This window comes from Alosa sapidissima, chromosome 8 (assembly GCF_018492685.1).
Source record: "Alosa sapidissima isolate fAloSap1 chromosome 8, fAloSap1.pri, whole genome shotgun sequence".
NCBI lineage: Eukaryota > Metazoa > Chordata > Actinopteri > Clupeiformes > Clupeidae > Alosa > Alosa sapidissima.
In genome coordinates, this window is record NC_055964.1 from 35,189,609 (window position 1) to 35,205,355 (window position 15,747).

The 15,747-nt window shown below is 43.4% G+C and overlaps 1 protein-coding gene across 3 annotated transcripts; it reads right to left on the reverse strand.

Annotated features, from left to right (window-relative positions):
• Positions 1 to 584: 584 nt before the first annotated feature.
• LOC121715152 (E3 ubiquitin/ISG15 ligase TRIM25-like) lies at positions 585 to 11,246 on the reverse strand. Of its 3 annotated transcripts, XM_042100574.1 has the most exons (9): positions 10,474 to 11,246; positions 5,508 to 5,603; positions 4,102 to 4,335; positions 2,500 to 2,659; positions 2,277 to 2,327; positions 2,109 to 2,159; positions 1,942 to 1,992; positions 1,787 to 1,825; positions 585 to 1,574 (listed from the first exon to the last, which is right to left on the reverse strand). In XM_042100574.1, the coding sequence occupies exons 1-9, from the start codon at positions 11,053 to 11,055 to the stop codon at positions 1,057 to 1,059; spliced, it is 1,782 nt and encodes a 593-aa protein (XP_041956508.1). In that variant the 5' UTR covers positions 11,056 to 11,246; the 3' UTR covers positions 585 to 1,056. The 3 variants fall into 3 exon arrangements, with proteins under 3 accessions (XP_041956508.1, XP_041956509.1, XP_041956510.1); XM_042100575.1 differs by lacking the exon at positions 1,942 to 1,992; XM_042100576.1 differs by lacking the exons at positions 1,787 to 1,825; positions 1,942 to 1,992.
• Positions 11,247 to 15,747: the final 4,501 nt, after the last annotated feature.

Consider the following 15,747-nt stretch of genomic DNA (forward strand, 5'->3'; position numbering starts at 1 on the left):
AAGAAGCGGTTCAGGTTGTTGAGCAGAGGGATGTTGCTCTCACAGCTCTGTGGCGCGGGCTTGTAGTCCGTGAGGGCCTGAATGCCCTGCCATAGGCTTTGTGCGTTCCTGCTGTCTTTGAAGTGGGTGGTTATCTTGTGAGTGTATTCCTTTTTTGCTTCCTTTTAGTGCATAACCAATGTCTGTGCTGTATTGAATGACATCGATGTGTATCTTCTTTAGAAAGACAGATGTGTTTGCAGTACTTCTTAGAGAATTTGAGTTTAATGTACGTAGGCCTAGTTTAATTTCACCACTGGTTAGACCTACATGCCATAGAATTAAAGATGAACTACGCCAGACTAACATTACATGTGAAATCAACAGTTTATTTTATTTTGTTTTTTTCACATAGTTTTACCTTTTATAATTTTCATACAAGTTATTTTGAATACTATATATTTAATAACTTTAACAGGAAAGATTAAGTAAATATGTCTTTCATTTGACAAAGTATAGGTAACATGCATCATTATACAAGACCCAACCCAAAACCCAAACTTTGCATACAAGTATAAACTCTTTTTTTTTTTTTTTTACAACAGCACATTTCCTTTTTCCCTTTCAGAACAATTGGTGGAATCCAGTCTTGTAAAATTGTACTCCCACTGAATATAATCTCATGGGTTTCATAGTAGACCTTCATAAGACATGTGTTGTGAACTGAAGCCATAACAGTGAAAGGGACTGGAAGGAGGGTTAGGGGGAGCAGGAGGGAGAGGAGATGAATTGTGGGAGAGGGTCAGACGGAGTGAAACACTGGGTTCACCAAGGTAGTTCTCACCTAGGATTATATGGCTAGCTAATGTGTGGTGTGGTGATGTTTGTTCCAGCAGAGGTCCAGACGCTTTAATATATGCTGGGGTCCAGATATGTATGAATGGCTTTGGTCTGATGGTGACCAGATCAGAGATTCAGAGACCCAGCTGCCAGATGTGTGGTGTGTTGTATGTGTTTAGGTGTGATGATTTACACATGCATGTATAGATGCCCTCACAGATTTGATCTGTCTGTGAGTCACAGCAGCTTCACTGATGATCCTTTACTAACTATAAACCCAGGATAGAGTGGGTCATAGAATGTGGTCTGGAATTCGTGCAGGAGGGTCATTTTGTTATTAGAGATACTGTAGAAGGCCAGAGTTCCTGCCCTGTGATCCACATACACTCCTATTCTAGAGCTGCGCACTAGAGGAATCTGAGTCTGTTTATTATTGAACCAGACAGAGGAGCAGGATTTGCAGTCGTTGATAATTAGACACCAAGATTGATCATTAAATCCAAACCTACTTTCTGATCCTTCCCTGCTGATGTTTTCATAGGCGACTCCTATATCACAACTCCCACTCCTCTCAAACTCCCAGTAGGCGCGCCCAGACACACCCTCTCTACACAGCACCTGATACCATTGTTTAAATCTGTCTGGATGATCAGGATATGACTTGGCCTCAGCTCTACATTCCACCCTCCTGCTCCGTTTAGAAAGGTGGAGGTTTGTATGTGCTGTGTTTCGATCCAGAGTGAAGTGACTGGAATCTGTTGGAGAAGACAGGGAAGGTTTTATGACAAGGAGACAAAATATGTGTGTGTGTGTGTCATTCGTTTCTTTGATGCCTTGTAAGTAGACTGAGAATGTTTTGTCTTTGTGCCGTCTCTGTATGTTTATTTTCTAATTGCTAAATATATGGGTGTGTTTGTGGTGTGATTATACAGGATTCTGGTTGTGTTTGTTTTGATATCTAACTCACATTGTAAGAAATCATCTCTGGTCACTGGTCCTGTCAAAACTATTGTGACAGAAAGAATGGCACGTAACCATAACATCGTAATATCAAGTGCATTTCACCATTGCATCAAAAATATTATACGACAATGTTTGTGTTTGTTTTGATATCCAACTCACATTGTAAGAAATTGTTTATGTTCATTGGTGCTGGCAAAACAGGTTGAGTCACTATAGAGGCAGAAAGAATGGCAACATAACCATAACATTGTATTATCAAGTGTATATCACAATTGCATAAAAAAATGATACGGCAATGTTTGGGTTGGTTTTGCAATCCAACTCACATTGTAAGAAATTGTCTCTGGCCACTGGTGCTGTCAAAACAGGCTCCGCCACTATAGAGACAGAAAGAATGACACTGTAACCATAACATCCTAATGTCCAGCACATATCACAATTCCATCAAAAACGTTATACAACAATGATTGTGTTTGTTTTGATATCCAACTCACGTTGTAAGGAATCGTTTTTGGTCACTGGTGCTGTCAAAACAGGCTCCGCCACTATTGAGAGAGAAAGAATGGCACCGTAACCATAACATCCTAATGTCCAGCACATATCACCATTGTGTCAATAGAAATTATATGAACTGTTTTATATGACGTATGTTTTCTTGAGAAGTGACATTCAGAGTCTCCAGCTTCTTAAATGTTAAACTCCAGGAATTTGACCAACCTGCAGTAGAGCTCTTCAGGATGTCCTGTCTGCAGTAATCTTCCAGTTGGTCCTTCAGTGTGGAGACTGATTTCATCACAGCCTCAAAACAGAGACTCTGGTTCACTGTAAAGCTGGTTAGGTTTTGAGACTGTGGTGGGCCACTGACAGACTGGAAGGTCTAAAGGAAAGGAAAGAATAAGAGTGTGTACCAAGAGCATGAACAACAATAGAGTAAATCATAAAAACAAAAAACATTCCATATCAATGTGGGTTACACATGCCATGACCAATCAGAGCTGACACTTTGAACCTCCATCTACCACAGCTGCGTTAAGACACCCTTTTCAAAGGCTCCTTTATCCATCACGTCCAACACATCAAAGTGGGTCCAAAGTTAATACATATTGCAACCACAAAATTTGAGTTTCAATAAGTCGGTCTAGAGTTGGTCAATTGAGAAGTCTATATGCCCAGTCAAGATGTGTTCGGGCCAATCAAATCGTTTTGGCAGGCTTTATAAGAGGGTACACTTCAACATGAGCATGCTTGAGTTGATTTTGTTTACAACAAAAAGACGCTAGAGAAGCGAGATGTTTAGATTCCGCCATCATGCAAGACAACTGAGTAACTCCAAATTATCAATGCAAAGTGATGGAAAAGATTTGTCATTTTTCTCAATTTTTCATTGCTGTTGAATTATCTAAGATTTACTAATTTGAATAAGAATTGAGCCAACTTGGGTGTGCATATTTTCGATTATCTTAGCATACGATGCTAGCTATCCTGTTAGTGGTAGGCATTTATTAATTTCCTGGTCTGAAACTGAGTTGTGAGAATTGAATGTGGAAATCAATATAGAGTGAGATTTTCAGTGAGAATCATTTAGCCTAGGCCTATATCTCAGAACAAATGAATACAAAATAATTTAAAGGTGCTCTAAGCGATGCTGGGTAACGTCACTTCTGTTGACTTTCAAACAAAACAAAACAGAGAGCTAGCTCGCAACTTCCTCCCCCTCCCTCCCTCCTGTGCTGCTCCCGTGCAATTGAAACTCCCCTAAATGTGCATCTCGTCTGTGATTTGCTGGAACAGTTTGTTATGTTTTTATGGGCTAGGTTTGCCCAGGTTGTTTTTGTTGCCATTTTTGGAGCCTGGGCTGTCCACAGCGATTGCGTTTTTTTTACAGTGTATTCAGGACACAGACAGCTAGCGGTTGTTTAGGTGATGTTTGCAGTAAGTGACATAAAATGTTTTAGCCTAAAAAATGTGTGGCATCGCTTAGCGCACCTTTAATTTCTAAATATTACATTCAGTTTCAAGCTTACTGGGATTCAGCTCCAAACTAAATTTAATTTCCAGATACTATTAAAATTGGGTTTTTGATACAATTTGTCAAATTCTGCATTTAATGCAACATACAAAATATTCTGAATCATTTTTTAAGTTTTTGAATTTCCCCTTGGGGATCAATAAAGTATCTATCTATCTATCTATCTATCTAAGTGGCACAATCTACTCCATATCATTTGGGGGCATACATGTGAATTGAATTGAAACATTAATGTGGAAAACACAAGTCAAATGAAAACGGATACTTTGTGCATCAACACTGTTTCATACCAGAAGGAAATGGATGTGATCCTCAATGTGAGAAAGCTGCTCCAGTTCAGCATCTCTCCTCTTCAGCTCAGCAATCTCCTGCTCCAATTGATCCAGATGTTCTTCAGCCCGATACACCTCAGCCTTCTCCTGAGCTCTGATCAGCTCTTTCACCTCAGAGCGCCTTCTCTCAATGGTGTGTATCATCTCAGTAAAGATTCTCTCACTGTCCTCCACTGCTGTCTGTGCAGAGCTCTGTTAGGAGACACACAAAGAGGTGGTCAATTTAAAGGGATGGGCAATTTTGACGGTGATAGGGGCCAACATTTTTTTCTTTGATGGTTGTATGGGCCATATTACAAATCTGCCCTTTCACATAGTTCACCCCTATCTACATGTTTTCCATTACTGTGTGTAATTCATTAGCTATCAAACAATCAACATTTGCTATCCAACTGGAGGTTTTCAGTCAACCGGTAGTGCCTTCATCTGTCAGCCTGTTTCTCTCTTTTAATTTGATGTGTTGAGAAGCTAATCTCGCAGATCTAGGTGCTATCAAACATGCTAGACACGAACAATACAAAATCTCTTAGGATGGAAAAACGGGACATGGGTAGGCAACTAGTATCCAAAAATGTGTTTAGCCTGAACGTGTGAACAGAAGTTTGCACACGTACAGCTGCAGCTGGGCTGTGCTCTCGGCAGCTCTCTCCCTTCCATTAAAGGGTCAGAGGGGCAGCCGTGGCCTACTAGTTAGCGCTTCGAACTTGTAACCGGAGCAAGCCCTTGAGCAAGGCACCTAACCCCTCACTGCTCCCCGAGCGCCGCTGTTGATGCAGGCAGCTCACTGCGCCGGGATTAGTGTGTGCTTCACCTCACTGTGTGTACACTGTGTGCTGTGTGTGTTTCACTAATTCACGGATTGGGATAAATGCAGAGACCAAATTTCCCTCACGGGATCAAAAGAGTATATATACTTATACTTATACAACAAACTATTAGAAAAAGGTTCAGGATCAAACCCTACCTCAGATCAAAACAAAATGAGTTTGAACAAGTGACCTCATTGATCGAAATAATGCTTATATGGCTGCAGGCTGTATATGGCTCACAGCAAAGCACCTGGATGTGCTGGAAAGTAACTCAGCATTACAGACTCTGAAAAGGTTCAGTCAGTTGGCGTCTTCTCTGAAATATTTATAGACTATTTATATAGTTTTCGCAATTACTTGTGTGTGACTGCAAAAACTAAGAGGCAGTTTGTAAAATGTAAGGCCTGCAGGAAGAGGTAATTGTGCTCATCTTAGGTGCAGGACAAAATGAAACCTGTGTCAAAAACGTGTGACCTGGTCATAGAATATCAGAACTGTGGTCATGTTGCTAAAACATCAAGCTAACAGCTGCTGTCCTCTCTGGTCAGTACTCACCGTGAGCGTCTCCACAGCCTTCCTCAGCTCCTGCAGCTCCTTCTCTTTCTCCTGGATTGTCTGCTGGAATTTGGTCTGGGTCTGCTTCCGCTGATTCTGTTGTTTAATAAAGATCCATATTTCTTAAAATCAGCCTAAACCTGATCAGGTTCACAATATACATATATACATATACAATATACATATACAGCTGTGAATAATCATCATGACCTTCGGTATTAGTCTCAATGAAATTAGGATTTTCCAAACTTTTGACGTATGGCAAAGCTCTATATATTTGTCCAAGACTGTTATAACAAAACTAGGGCTGTAACGATACACCAACCTCACGATTCAGTTTGTATCACGATTTTTGACCCACGGTTTGATACGAATCTCGATTTTTTTGGGGGGGGGGCTAGACATTTTATTAAATAACATTTTAATAGCCTCCCTTAGAACACCAGAGGATTACAATATAATATATCTTATTTTATATCCTGATATAAAAATATTTTTCTGAATGACTGATATTTATGACAGCACACTTTATGCAGATTAGTCTATAGCCTAGGCCTGCTATTTTTTATTACAACTCTACCTCTTTAATTCAGCTGTCTGGTTGAAGCCTGGAAATATTGTAAACAAAGTAGCATAGTTGGCTAGCTTAGCCTATCATAGTCTACTGATTGGACTGTTCAGTTTTCCCATGTGTGTTCAAGGTAATACTTGTTCTCCTTGGGACAGGCCCTTTTGGGAAACGTTGGTATTGAGATGAGTCAACTTCAATGCAAGAGTTTTAAACAAATATGTGCAGCATGCTAATGATGCTAAGCGGATTTAATAGTAATTTAGCTAGTCGTCTTTTATGCGTCCTTGCTTTCACGATTGTGAATGTTTTATTTAAGTCGCGCGTGTTCATTGAGCAGGAGAGAGAGGGAGGGAGAGTGAGAGGGAGAGAGAGCGGGGCAAGGAGAGGGGGTTTACTTCTATACTGTTTGGTAAAGTTGCACACATAGTCTACAATGAAAGCAAGGAGAGGTATGAAATTATTATTTATTAATTTGTTTGTTTTTGGACAACGTAGGCTACCGATAAGTAAAGCGGGAGATGTGGGTTGCTTTTGCGGCAGCGTAAGATGCAAAGCACTGCGTGAAACACTAGAAAGGTGTGTCGCGATTCTGCCTTTTCACACCGCGACACAGTATCGTTGATATGAATGTCGTGATTTCGGTTTTGAATCGTATATCGATACAGCCCTAAACAAAACCCCCCCTCCCCTCAGGACGTGGGTCTTAAGTGCCCTGCTGAATCCGATCGATCAGACTAAACAGATGTCAATTCTTCCAGTCTGCCCAAATGTAAATTTGTTGTTTAGTAGGCTTACACGTCAACTATAGCCTACCTTTTATAAACAACATGTATTTCTGCCTGCTAGTAGCAAAGATTACTTCTGTGCATGTAAACAAATAACATCTGTAGACATATTTGTCAAGACATCCATTTTCTTTGAATGGACACTTGTAGGCGATTTCTTAGTAGCCTAGGTGTTTTGGCGTTAATACCATGCCATAACTGTATGTTTCAGCTGGATTGCTGGCGTTTTACCCTTTTCTTGCAGATGTGGCCGTTTGCAGATCAAATTCAAATCTGCCTTGTCTAAATGTCTAACATGACCTTGTAAGTACAAATGATCGTATAGGCTAACATTAGCCTGGCCACAGGGGCTGTTGTATGAACATCGTCTGATAAATACAAAAGAACAAGCAAACAAATATTCATGGGAATCAATCCGGTGACCGAGAGCAGGGGAGAGCTGGGGAGAGCAGGAGCAGGGGAGAGCAGGGGAGAGCAGGAGCAGGGGAGAGCAGGGGAGAGCAGGGGAGAGCAGGAGCAGGGGAGAGCAGGGGAGAGCAGGAGCAGGGGAGAGCAGGCGAGAGCAGGGGAGAGCAGGCGAGAGCAGGAGCAGGGGAGAGCAGGAGCAGGGGAGAGCAGGCGAGAGCAGGAGCAGGGGAGAGCAGGGGAGAGCAGGAGCAGGGGAGAGCAGGCGAGAGCAGGAGCAGGGGAGAGCAGGAGCAGGGGAGAGCAGGCGAGAGCAGGAGCAGGGGAGAGCAGGAGCAGGAGAGAGCAGGAGCAGGAGCAGGGGAGAGCAGGAGCAGGCGAGAGCAGGGGAGAGCAGGCGAGAGCAGGAGCAGGGGAGAGCAGGAGCAGGGGAGAGCAGGCGAGAGCAGGAGCAGGGGAGAGCAGGGGAGAGCAGGAGCAGGGGAGAGCAGGCGAGAGCAGGAGCAGGGGAGAGCAGGAGCAGGGGAGAGCAGGCGAGAGCAGGAGCAGGGGAGAGCAGGGGAGAGCAGGAGCAGGAGAGAGCAGGAGCAGGGGAGAGCAGGAGCAGGCGAGAGCAGGGGAGAGCAGGCGAGAGCAGGAGCAGGAGAGAGCAGGGGAGAGCAGGAGCAGGGGAGAGCAGGAGCAGGAGCAGGGGGGAGCAGGGGAGAGCAGGAGCAGGGGAGAGCAGGAGCAGGGGAGAGCAGGAGCAGGGGAGAGCAGGCGAGAGCAGGAGCAGGGGAGAGCAGGAGCAGGAGCAGGGGGGAGCAGGGGAGAGCAGGAGCAGGGGAGAGCAGGAGAGAGCAGGGGAGAGCAGGGGAGAGCAGGAGCAGGGGAGAGCAGGCGAGAGCAGGAGCAGGAGAGAGCAGGAGCAGGGGAGAGCAGGAGAGAGCAGGGGAGAGCAGGAGCAGGAGCAGGGGGGAGCAGGGGAGAGCAGGAGCAGGGGAGAGCAGGGGAGAGCAGGAGCAGGAGAGAGCAGGAGCAGGGGAGAGCAGGAGCAGGCGAGAGCAGGGGAGAGCAGGCGAGAGCAGGAGCAGGAGAGAGCAGGAGCGGAGAGAGCAGGAGCAGGGGAGAGCAGGCGAGAGCAGGGGAGAGCAGGCGAGAGCAGGAGCAGGAGAGAGCAGGAGCAGGGGAGAGCAGGAGAGAGCAGGGGAGAGCAGGAGCAGGGGAGAGCAGGAGCAGGAGCAGGGGGGAGCAGGGGAGAGCAGGAGCAGGGGAGAGCAGGAGCAGGGGAGAGCAGGAGCAGGGGCGAGCAGGGGAGAGCAGGGGAGAGCAGGCGAGAGCAGGAGCAGGGGAGAGCAGGAGAGAGCAGGGGAGAGCAGGCGAGAGCAGGAGCAGGGGAGAGCAGGGGAGAGCAGGCGAGAGCAGGAGCAGGGGAGAGCAGGAGAGAGCAGGGGAGAGCAGGCGAGAGCAGGAGCAGGGGAGAGTAGGGGGGAGCAGGGGAGAGCAGGAGCAGGAGCAGGGGAGAGTAGGGGGGAGCAGGAGCAGGGGAGAGTAGGGGGGAGCAGGGGAGAGCAGGAGCAGGGGAGAGCAGGAGCAGGGGAGAATGGGGCTGGTTGTCACATTTTTTACTTTCATTTGAATCCTTCAAAAATGGTATCATTAATCGATTCCCTTTCAATGTGCAATGGAAGCCTAAAGTGTCAGGCAGAAATGGAGTCATCTCAATGTTATGCCTTCTACTCCTGAAATATCCTTATAGGTGAACTCTGACCCCCAATTGTGATCTGTACCAATGGTTTCTAACAGCACCCTTTAGTTAGCGAAATCGGATGAATGTGACGGGTGAAAAACCAACTTTTAATCAAGGGTTAGGGTTATGGTTAGAGGCCTTGAAGTCGATGGTGGCAGTGATTCCTTGAAGTCGACTGTGGGGGCTCAAAAAACCATCAAGCGCACAACTTCTCTAATTTGGGACATGTCGACCTCTAGAGCAGGGGTGTCCAACAGGCCCAGGGGCCAGATCCGGCCCGCCAGCAGGTTTCATGCGCCCCCCAGATGTTTTGGGTATAGGGATCTGTACTTGGTTTGCTTATACCTGGGTATAGAAAATGAGGATATCATCAAACAACAATCTGTTACCCATGCAGAAAAATGATAATGACTAAGACAATGACGGCCCCCACGAGGTCTCATTCCAACAAATCCGGCCCACTGCCTAAATGACACCCCTGCTCTACAGTTAGCAATATTGATGGCGTAGCGGTCTAAGTCTCAGGCATGGTTCTGCAAACGGACACATCTGTAGAAGTAAAGTGAGAGTCTGCAGCCAGAGCCCTAAGGGGCAGTGTTGGGCAAGTTACTTCAAAAGCGTAATGCATTATTTATTACTTGTTACCGTCATCTCAAAGTAATTTGTTACATTACAATATTACTGTCTTTGAATTGTAAGGCATTACACTACGTTTACATTACTTTCACCAAAATAACAGGAAATATGGATTTGGTGTTCTCAATAGATCTTCATGTGTTCAATGCAGCTCATTACATGGCAGGAGGTGATGTGGTATGGCATAATGACTGAGCTAGGCTTAAGGCTAACAAAAGAACAATATAATGGTTGCAGTTATGGCTCATGGGACAATGTAGGCCCCAAAAGCCAAAGGTCACTCACAGCTTAATATAGTAAAATGTAGCCATAGTGAAATTGTATGTTGACTTTAAATGGTTCTCATCATTGCTGGTTGCCTTTCCTTCCACTTACAGTGGTGTAGATAGTTTGAGAATAATGGCTATGATCTTTGTCTGTAAAAGAAACATTTTAGTTATTCTCACTGCTTGAAATGAGAAGTAAAGCCTAACCATGTTAGATACATGAATGGCAGAGATAACTCAAATTCCCTTTCTACGGTCATCTAAACAATTTTGGATTAAAAAGCAAAGTAACTTCAGTTACTGAGAATTGTACCGAGTAAAATATTACTGAAATTGTATTGGTAATGCCTTACATTACTGCATTACAGGAAAAAGCAATGCATTACTGTAATTACATTACTTTTTTAATGCATTACTCCCAACACTGCTAAGGGGTGTGTACAGCCAGTTAGCACGGAAGTCAGGCCTACGGTCTGCACCCTGATACGTTGACATGTTAATGTTTAACTGAGTCTGGACTTTGTAACTTCAGTGAAATAAAGGCAGACGTGAATTTTAGCCAGAATAACATCACCTGTTTGGTACTCCACTCTGCTGCAGCTGTGACTGTGTCATGGCCTTTGTGTTCGTCCATCATGCACAGATAGCAGATACAGCTCTGGTCAGTGCGACAAAATATTTCTAAAACCTTCTTATGATGGGAGCACATCCTCTCCTGTAGCTTGGCTGTGGCATCAATCACTGAGTGTCTTCCTGCGTGAAGTTCATTGTGAGTTTCAAAGTGAGTTTCACAGTAAGATGCCAGACACTCAAGACAAGACTTGACCGCTTTCCGTTTTTCTCCAGTGCAGACGTCACACTCCACATCTACAGGCGCAGCAAAAGCTTGAGCAACAGAAGAGGTCTGAATTCTGGTCTTCCTCATTTGTTCCACAAGCTCGGCGACAATATTGTTTTTCTTTACAACGGGTCTTTGAGAAAAGGTCTCCCTGCACTGGGGACAACTGTAAATTCCATTGCGACCAGCTTCCTTATCCCAGCAGTTCTTAATGCAGTCCATACAGTAACTGTGTCCACACGGAATAGTAACTGGATCGTTCAATAGGTCCAAACAAATCGGACAAGTGAAAAGTTCCTGGTTATTTGCCTCTGCCATGCTTCTTCGGGCTCTCGAATCTGACAAAGAGATCGTCCTATGTCGATGAAATAATGTCACAAAGGTGGGAAAGAGATAGATGACGTTTGGTTTCGTTTCACCAGAAACTGAAGTCACCTGGTAGGCTAACTTACTTGTTAACTGGGAGGTCGTGTTCGTTGCTTTAGCGCTATGGTTGCGGCTGCGCTCTAGCCTTATGAGAGCATAAGGGGTTATGCTACCGCCCCTGGTACGGCCACTCCCTTAAACTTTCTGCTCAGTTCATGTAGAATGAAGCAGAATTGCAATGTAAGAGCATCACTAGGATATGAATTGTGTTATAAGGTCACAGGGGAGATGTGATGAGCAGTATTCACGCTTCATCTCCATATGCCTTCAAAGTCAAAGTCAAAGTCAGCTTTATTGTCAATTTCTTCACATGTTCCAGACATACAAAGAGATCGAAATTACGTTTCTCACTATCCCACGGTGAAGACAAGACATATTTTTCCAATTTAAGTCCACAGACAAACATAACATTCAAGTAAACAAAAAAGTAAGTAAATAAGAGGGCACATATAATAATGAAAAAATAAGAGCAGCAAAATTTGGTTGAAATTGTGCATAGACAGTCAATAAAATACTAGTGCAAAGTCAGGCCAATAAAAGGCTTGGGTAGTTCTGTTTGACCTAAGTAATAAAGAAAGTGGCATAGTGGTGCAAGTTATGTAAGAGCAGCAGAAGTGTTGTGTTTTCAGGACAACAACACCAAGTTGTAAAGTGTACAAGTGTGCAAGTGGAGTAGTGCAGGCGGCCATTGTGGGTCCAATGTCCAGGATGTTATGTAGCTGAGGGTGGAGGGGGGAGAGGAGGGAGAGAGTTCAGCATCCTTACAGCTTGGTGTATGAAGCTGTTGGTGAGTCTGGTAGTGCGGGAGCGCAGGCTTCTGTACCTCTTCCCAGAGGGCAGTAGATCAAACAGATTGTGAGCGGGGTGACTTGCATCACTCACAATTTTGGTCGCCTTGCGGGTGAGGTGGGTGGTGTAAATGTCCTTTAGGGAGGGGAGTGAAGCACCAATGATCCTTCCAGCTGTGTTCACTATGCGCTGCAGGGCTTTCCTGTTGTATTCAGTGCAGCTTCCGCCCCACACAGCGATACAGCTGGAATACAGCTTCATCTACCCATATCTTGGAATATTTCAGTCTACTGGGAGGAATCTTTACAGCTCTGCAGTGAAATGATCCTTGAACATGATGCGGTCATTAGTTTTTCTCAGTTGCTTTGGTGCTTTTTTCAGATCAGAATGAAAATTCTCATAACTATTAGTTCAACCTCCACAATATTTAGTCATTTGTGCACATCATAGTAGCAATTTCTCCTTCCTCTGAACAAATTGCAAATACTTTTGGACATGTATCAGTTGCTTTCATACAATTCTCTGCTGTTTTTTAACATTATCATTTGCTTATGTCATGTCAGTCAAAATGAACTATACTTATGAGTGCTGAATAGTCGTTCCCAATAAAACTAATAGTCTTCATTTCATTGCTTGAGTCATTACATACAAAATTGTTGAACTAGTTATCAAATTCTGTCACAGTGCTGTAGAATTGCAAAGAGCATACAGTAAAAATGTATGCATTCAGTGTCTTGTACTCACTTACTCACCTAACTACAGCAATGTGTAACTTTACTGTAGTTTTCAAATGGCTGTACAAGTACTGTATAGTGCTGTCTTGAGCATGTTCAGGTAGTGTCACCGAGTTCTGACCTTTTTTTGCATTGGAAAACACTGAGAGAACTGTCATAATGAAAACATGACAAAGCCATTTGACTATCTTGTTCATAAACGATGGTGTCAAGACTTCTCATTTTGATGACACTGACAGTTTCATTGACATGAATACCTGCTTTTGAGGAATGGACTATCCATTTTGAGCAAGTGACGTGCTTTTACAGGTCATCCACTGGGTTTTGCAGTTTGCACTTCTGTGCAAATGTTAATAGTGATGTGAGAAAAGCACCAAAGCGACTGAGAAAAACTGTAATACAAAGTGGAAAAGTGTTTAACCAAATTAAATAATAGAGCCATAAAAAGTGGAAAAGTGTTTAACCAAATTAAATAATAGAGCCATAAAAAGTGGAAATAAAAGAAATATTTATCTTTCTTTTATTCATTCTTTCCTGTCTTTATATCTTTGAACCACCAGGTGGCGCTGTGAAACTAACTTTGGTGAGACTTCATCAGACTTGCTTATACAGTTTCCCTCCTGCCTACCTCATGTGATATACTCTGGCACAGCTCTAAGCTAAGCCCTGTTTCTATAGCATGCAGATGAACACTTTTTCTTTAGTGTAATAAGTTAACTGGTGCTCTCTCATATTATGTAGGCTAAATATTCAAGGCAAAAGGATGCTCTTAATTGAGGAACATCATGTTGTTTCTTGGAGGGATTTCTTCTCTGGTTGGCATTACTAATAATATGCATGTTATCAGATCCACCTATCATTGACCCTGGATGGTGCTGTTTCTTCAGAGAAATGTATACGGCTATGAAGCCTTTTCCTTCTCTCACTGTTATGGGCAGTTCCAGCGTTATGGATGTGACAATTGGACTCATATTGGTAAACAAAATGCCTTAGAGTGGGGGCAACATTAGTATCAGTGAATTCATTTGCAGAACTTTTAATGCAACCTCTGTCCTCTGAATACTGAGAAATCCTCACATTTCATATAATCAATTTCATCCTAAGAATACAAGGCATTTTATCAGCGTTATGGATGTGACGTGAAATGGACACACTTTTGTGAGAGATTACAGGTTTTCTACAAACTCTGTGAATTTTGAAGGAAACTGCCGAAACTATGATATATGTAGCATGAAGGAGACTTGAAGGAACACAAAAAGTGTGTTTTTGAAACTATGCGTCATTTTTGTAATGCATTATGTAGGAAAAACTGGCGTTATGGATGTGACGGTTTCACGTTATGGATGTGACGTGTCTGAACCAGTCCTCGACAAACTACATAAAACACATAATTAAGTAGTGAATTTTGATATGAAACAATTGAAATGGTAATCATGAAAAACTAGCGATGAAATTATTGCTTCCTCAGTGCCCACTAAGATCCACAGGAAGAATCAGGACAACAAGTCATTTAAAATATAAAAAAGAAATTTATTTTTTTTCCTTTACCATCATCAATTTTGGTCAGTGATTCCCGGGTTACTGAAACACCAGGGAACATGAAACTTGGTGGCCACTCCCCTAAATAACTAGCCCTACCTGAACCGTTGCACCCAAGATGACAAAATATTTATGATATGTTAGTCTCAAGAGCCTGCATGAACCTAACCCATACCCACTCATTTGTTATTTGCACACATAAAGTACATGCCCGCGCACATGCACACAAGCACATGCACACAAGCACATGCACACACACGCACATGCGCATACACACACACACACACACGCACGCACGCACAGTCGCACACATTCAGACAGGCAAGCACACACACACACACACACACACACAAACACACACACATGCACAAACACCCACCCACATGAATGCAGACACATAAACACACACACACAGGCACGCATACGCATGTGGGCATGCAAACACATACGCACACACACACACACACATAAACACACAAACACAGGCACGCACATGCACACACACAGACACACACACACAGACACACACACACACACACACTCTTATAAACAAAAGCAAACTCACATATGCACACACTCATTTACATGCACATGAGTTGCAGGAGTAGGAGATGGAGACAAATTGACAAGCGTGATTTATTTTTGCGAAGAGAATATGCAGGACTGAGAGGCGGTCATATTTTGTACCGCTATGCGGTACATCTAGTTTATTGCTGCCCTTACTCATGTTACTCTGTGGGTATTAGCTACAGAGGACCTGACACTTCAAATGCTGTCATATCGCGTCACATTTAAAATTAAACTGTGTTAAGCAGACGTGAACGGCAGGCTGAGCAGATCTGCAACAGAAGGAGGTTGCTATGTTAACTCCAGCTGCAAAGTCAGCCATCTTCACCAGCTAGCTAACACGATAATCCAGTTACTGTACAACATTAGTATGACAGTTACAGGAAGATAATCGCTCAGATTTTTGTTATTAGGCCACTTGAAAATAGGCTATGACTAGGCTAATCACTGGAGGTATTTTAATATTATGTTTGTTTTGCTAATGGTTAGGCAAGGCCTCCCTGTGGTTTTAATCAACCTAATAATCTTTGAAATGTCAGTTGTAAACACTAAGTTGAAATGCGTTGAAACTGACATGCCACCAGAACAGACGTTTTATCGGCTTTGAGGTATAACAAAGTCCCCAGTCTTGTAAATTCACATTATGTAACATCCATAACGTCACATCCATAACGCACCATTAAAGTTTTTAAAAGTAAGAAAGGGGCACAATTTGGTCATCACACTTTACATTGATATAAATCAGCTTTGCACAGACACTATGGACATTGTCGCATCAACACTGTATGTGTAGCATAAACTTTTCCTATAAAACGTTATGGATGTGACATGGCCATGGAACTTGCTGACTTAAAAACAAAAGCCTTACAAATGTAAGGGGTTGTGCTATTAAAGGCAAGCTGAGCATAGACATTGCTCTACCATTCCCTTGTCAATCTGGAATTTGTCAAATGAC

Excerpts from the sequence above, each read along its gene's own strand:
- LOC121715152 (XM_042100574.1), bottom strand. The coding sequence starts at position 11,055 with ATGGCAGAGGCAAATAACCAGGAACTTTTCACTTGTCCGATTTGTTTG. Across the intron at positions 1,993-2,108 it reads CAGAGACAATTTCTTACAAT|TGACTCAACCTGTTTTGCCA; the intron begins GTGAGTTGGATT and ends CTGCCTCTATAG. Across the intron at positions 1,575-1,786 it reads CAGAGATGATTTCTTACAAT|ATTCCAGTCACTTCACTCTG; the intron begins GTGAGTTAGATA and ends CTTCTCCAACAG.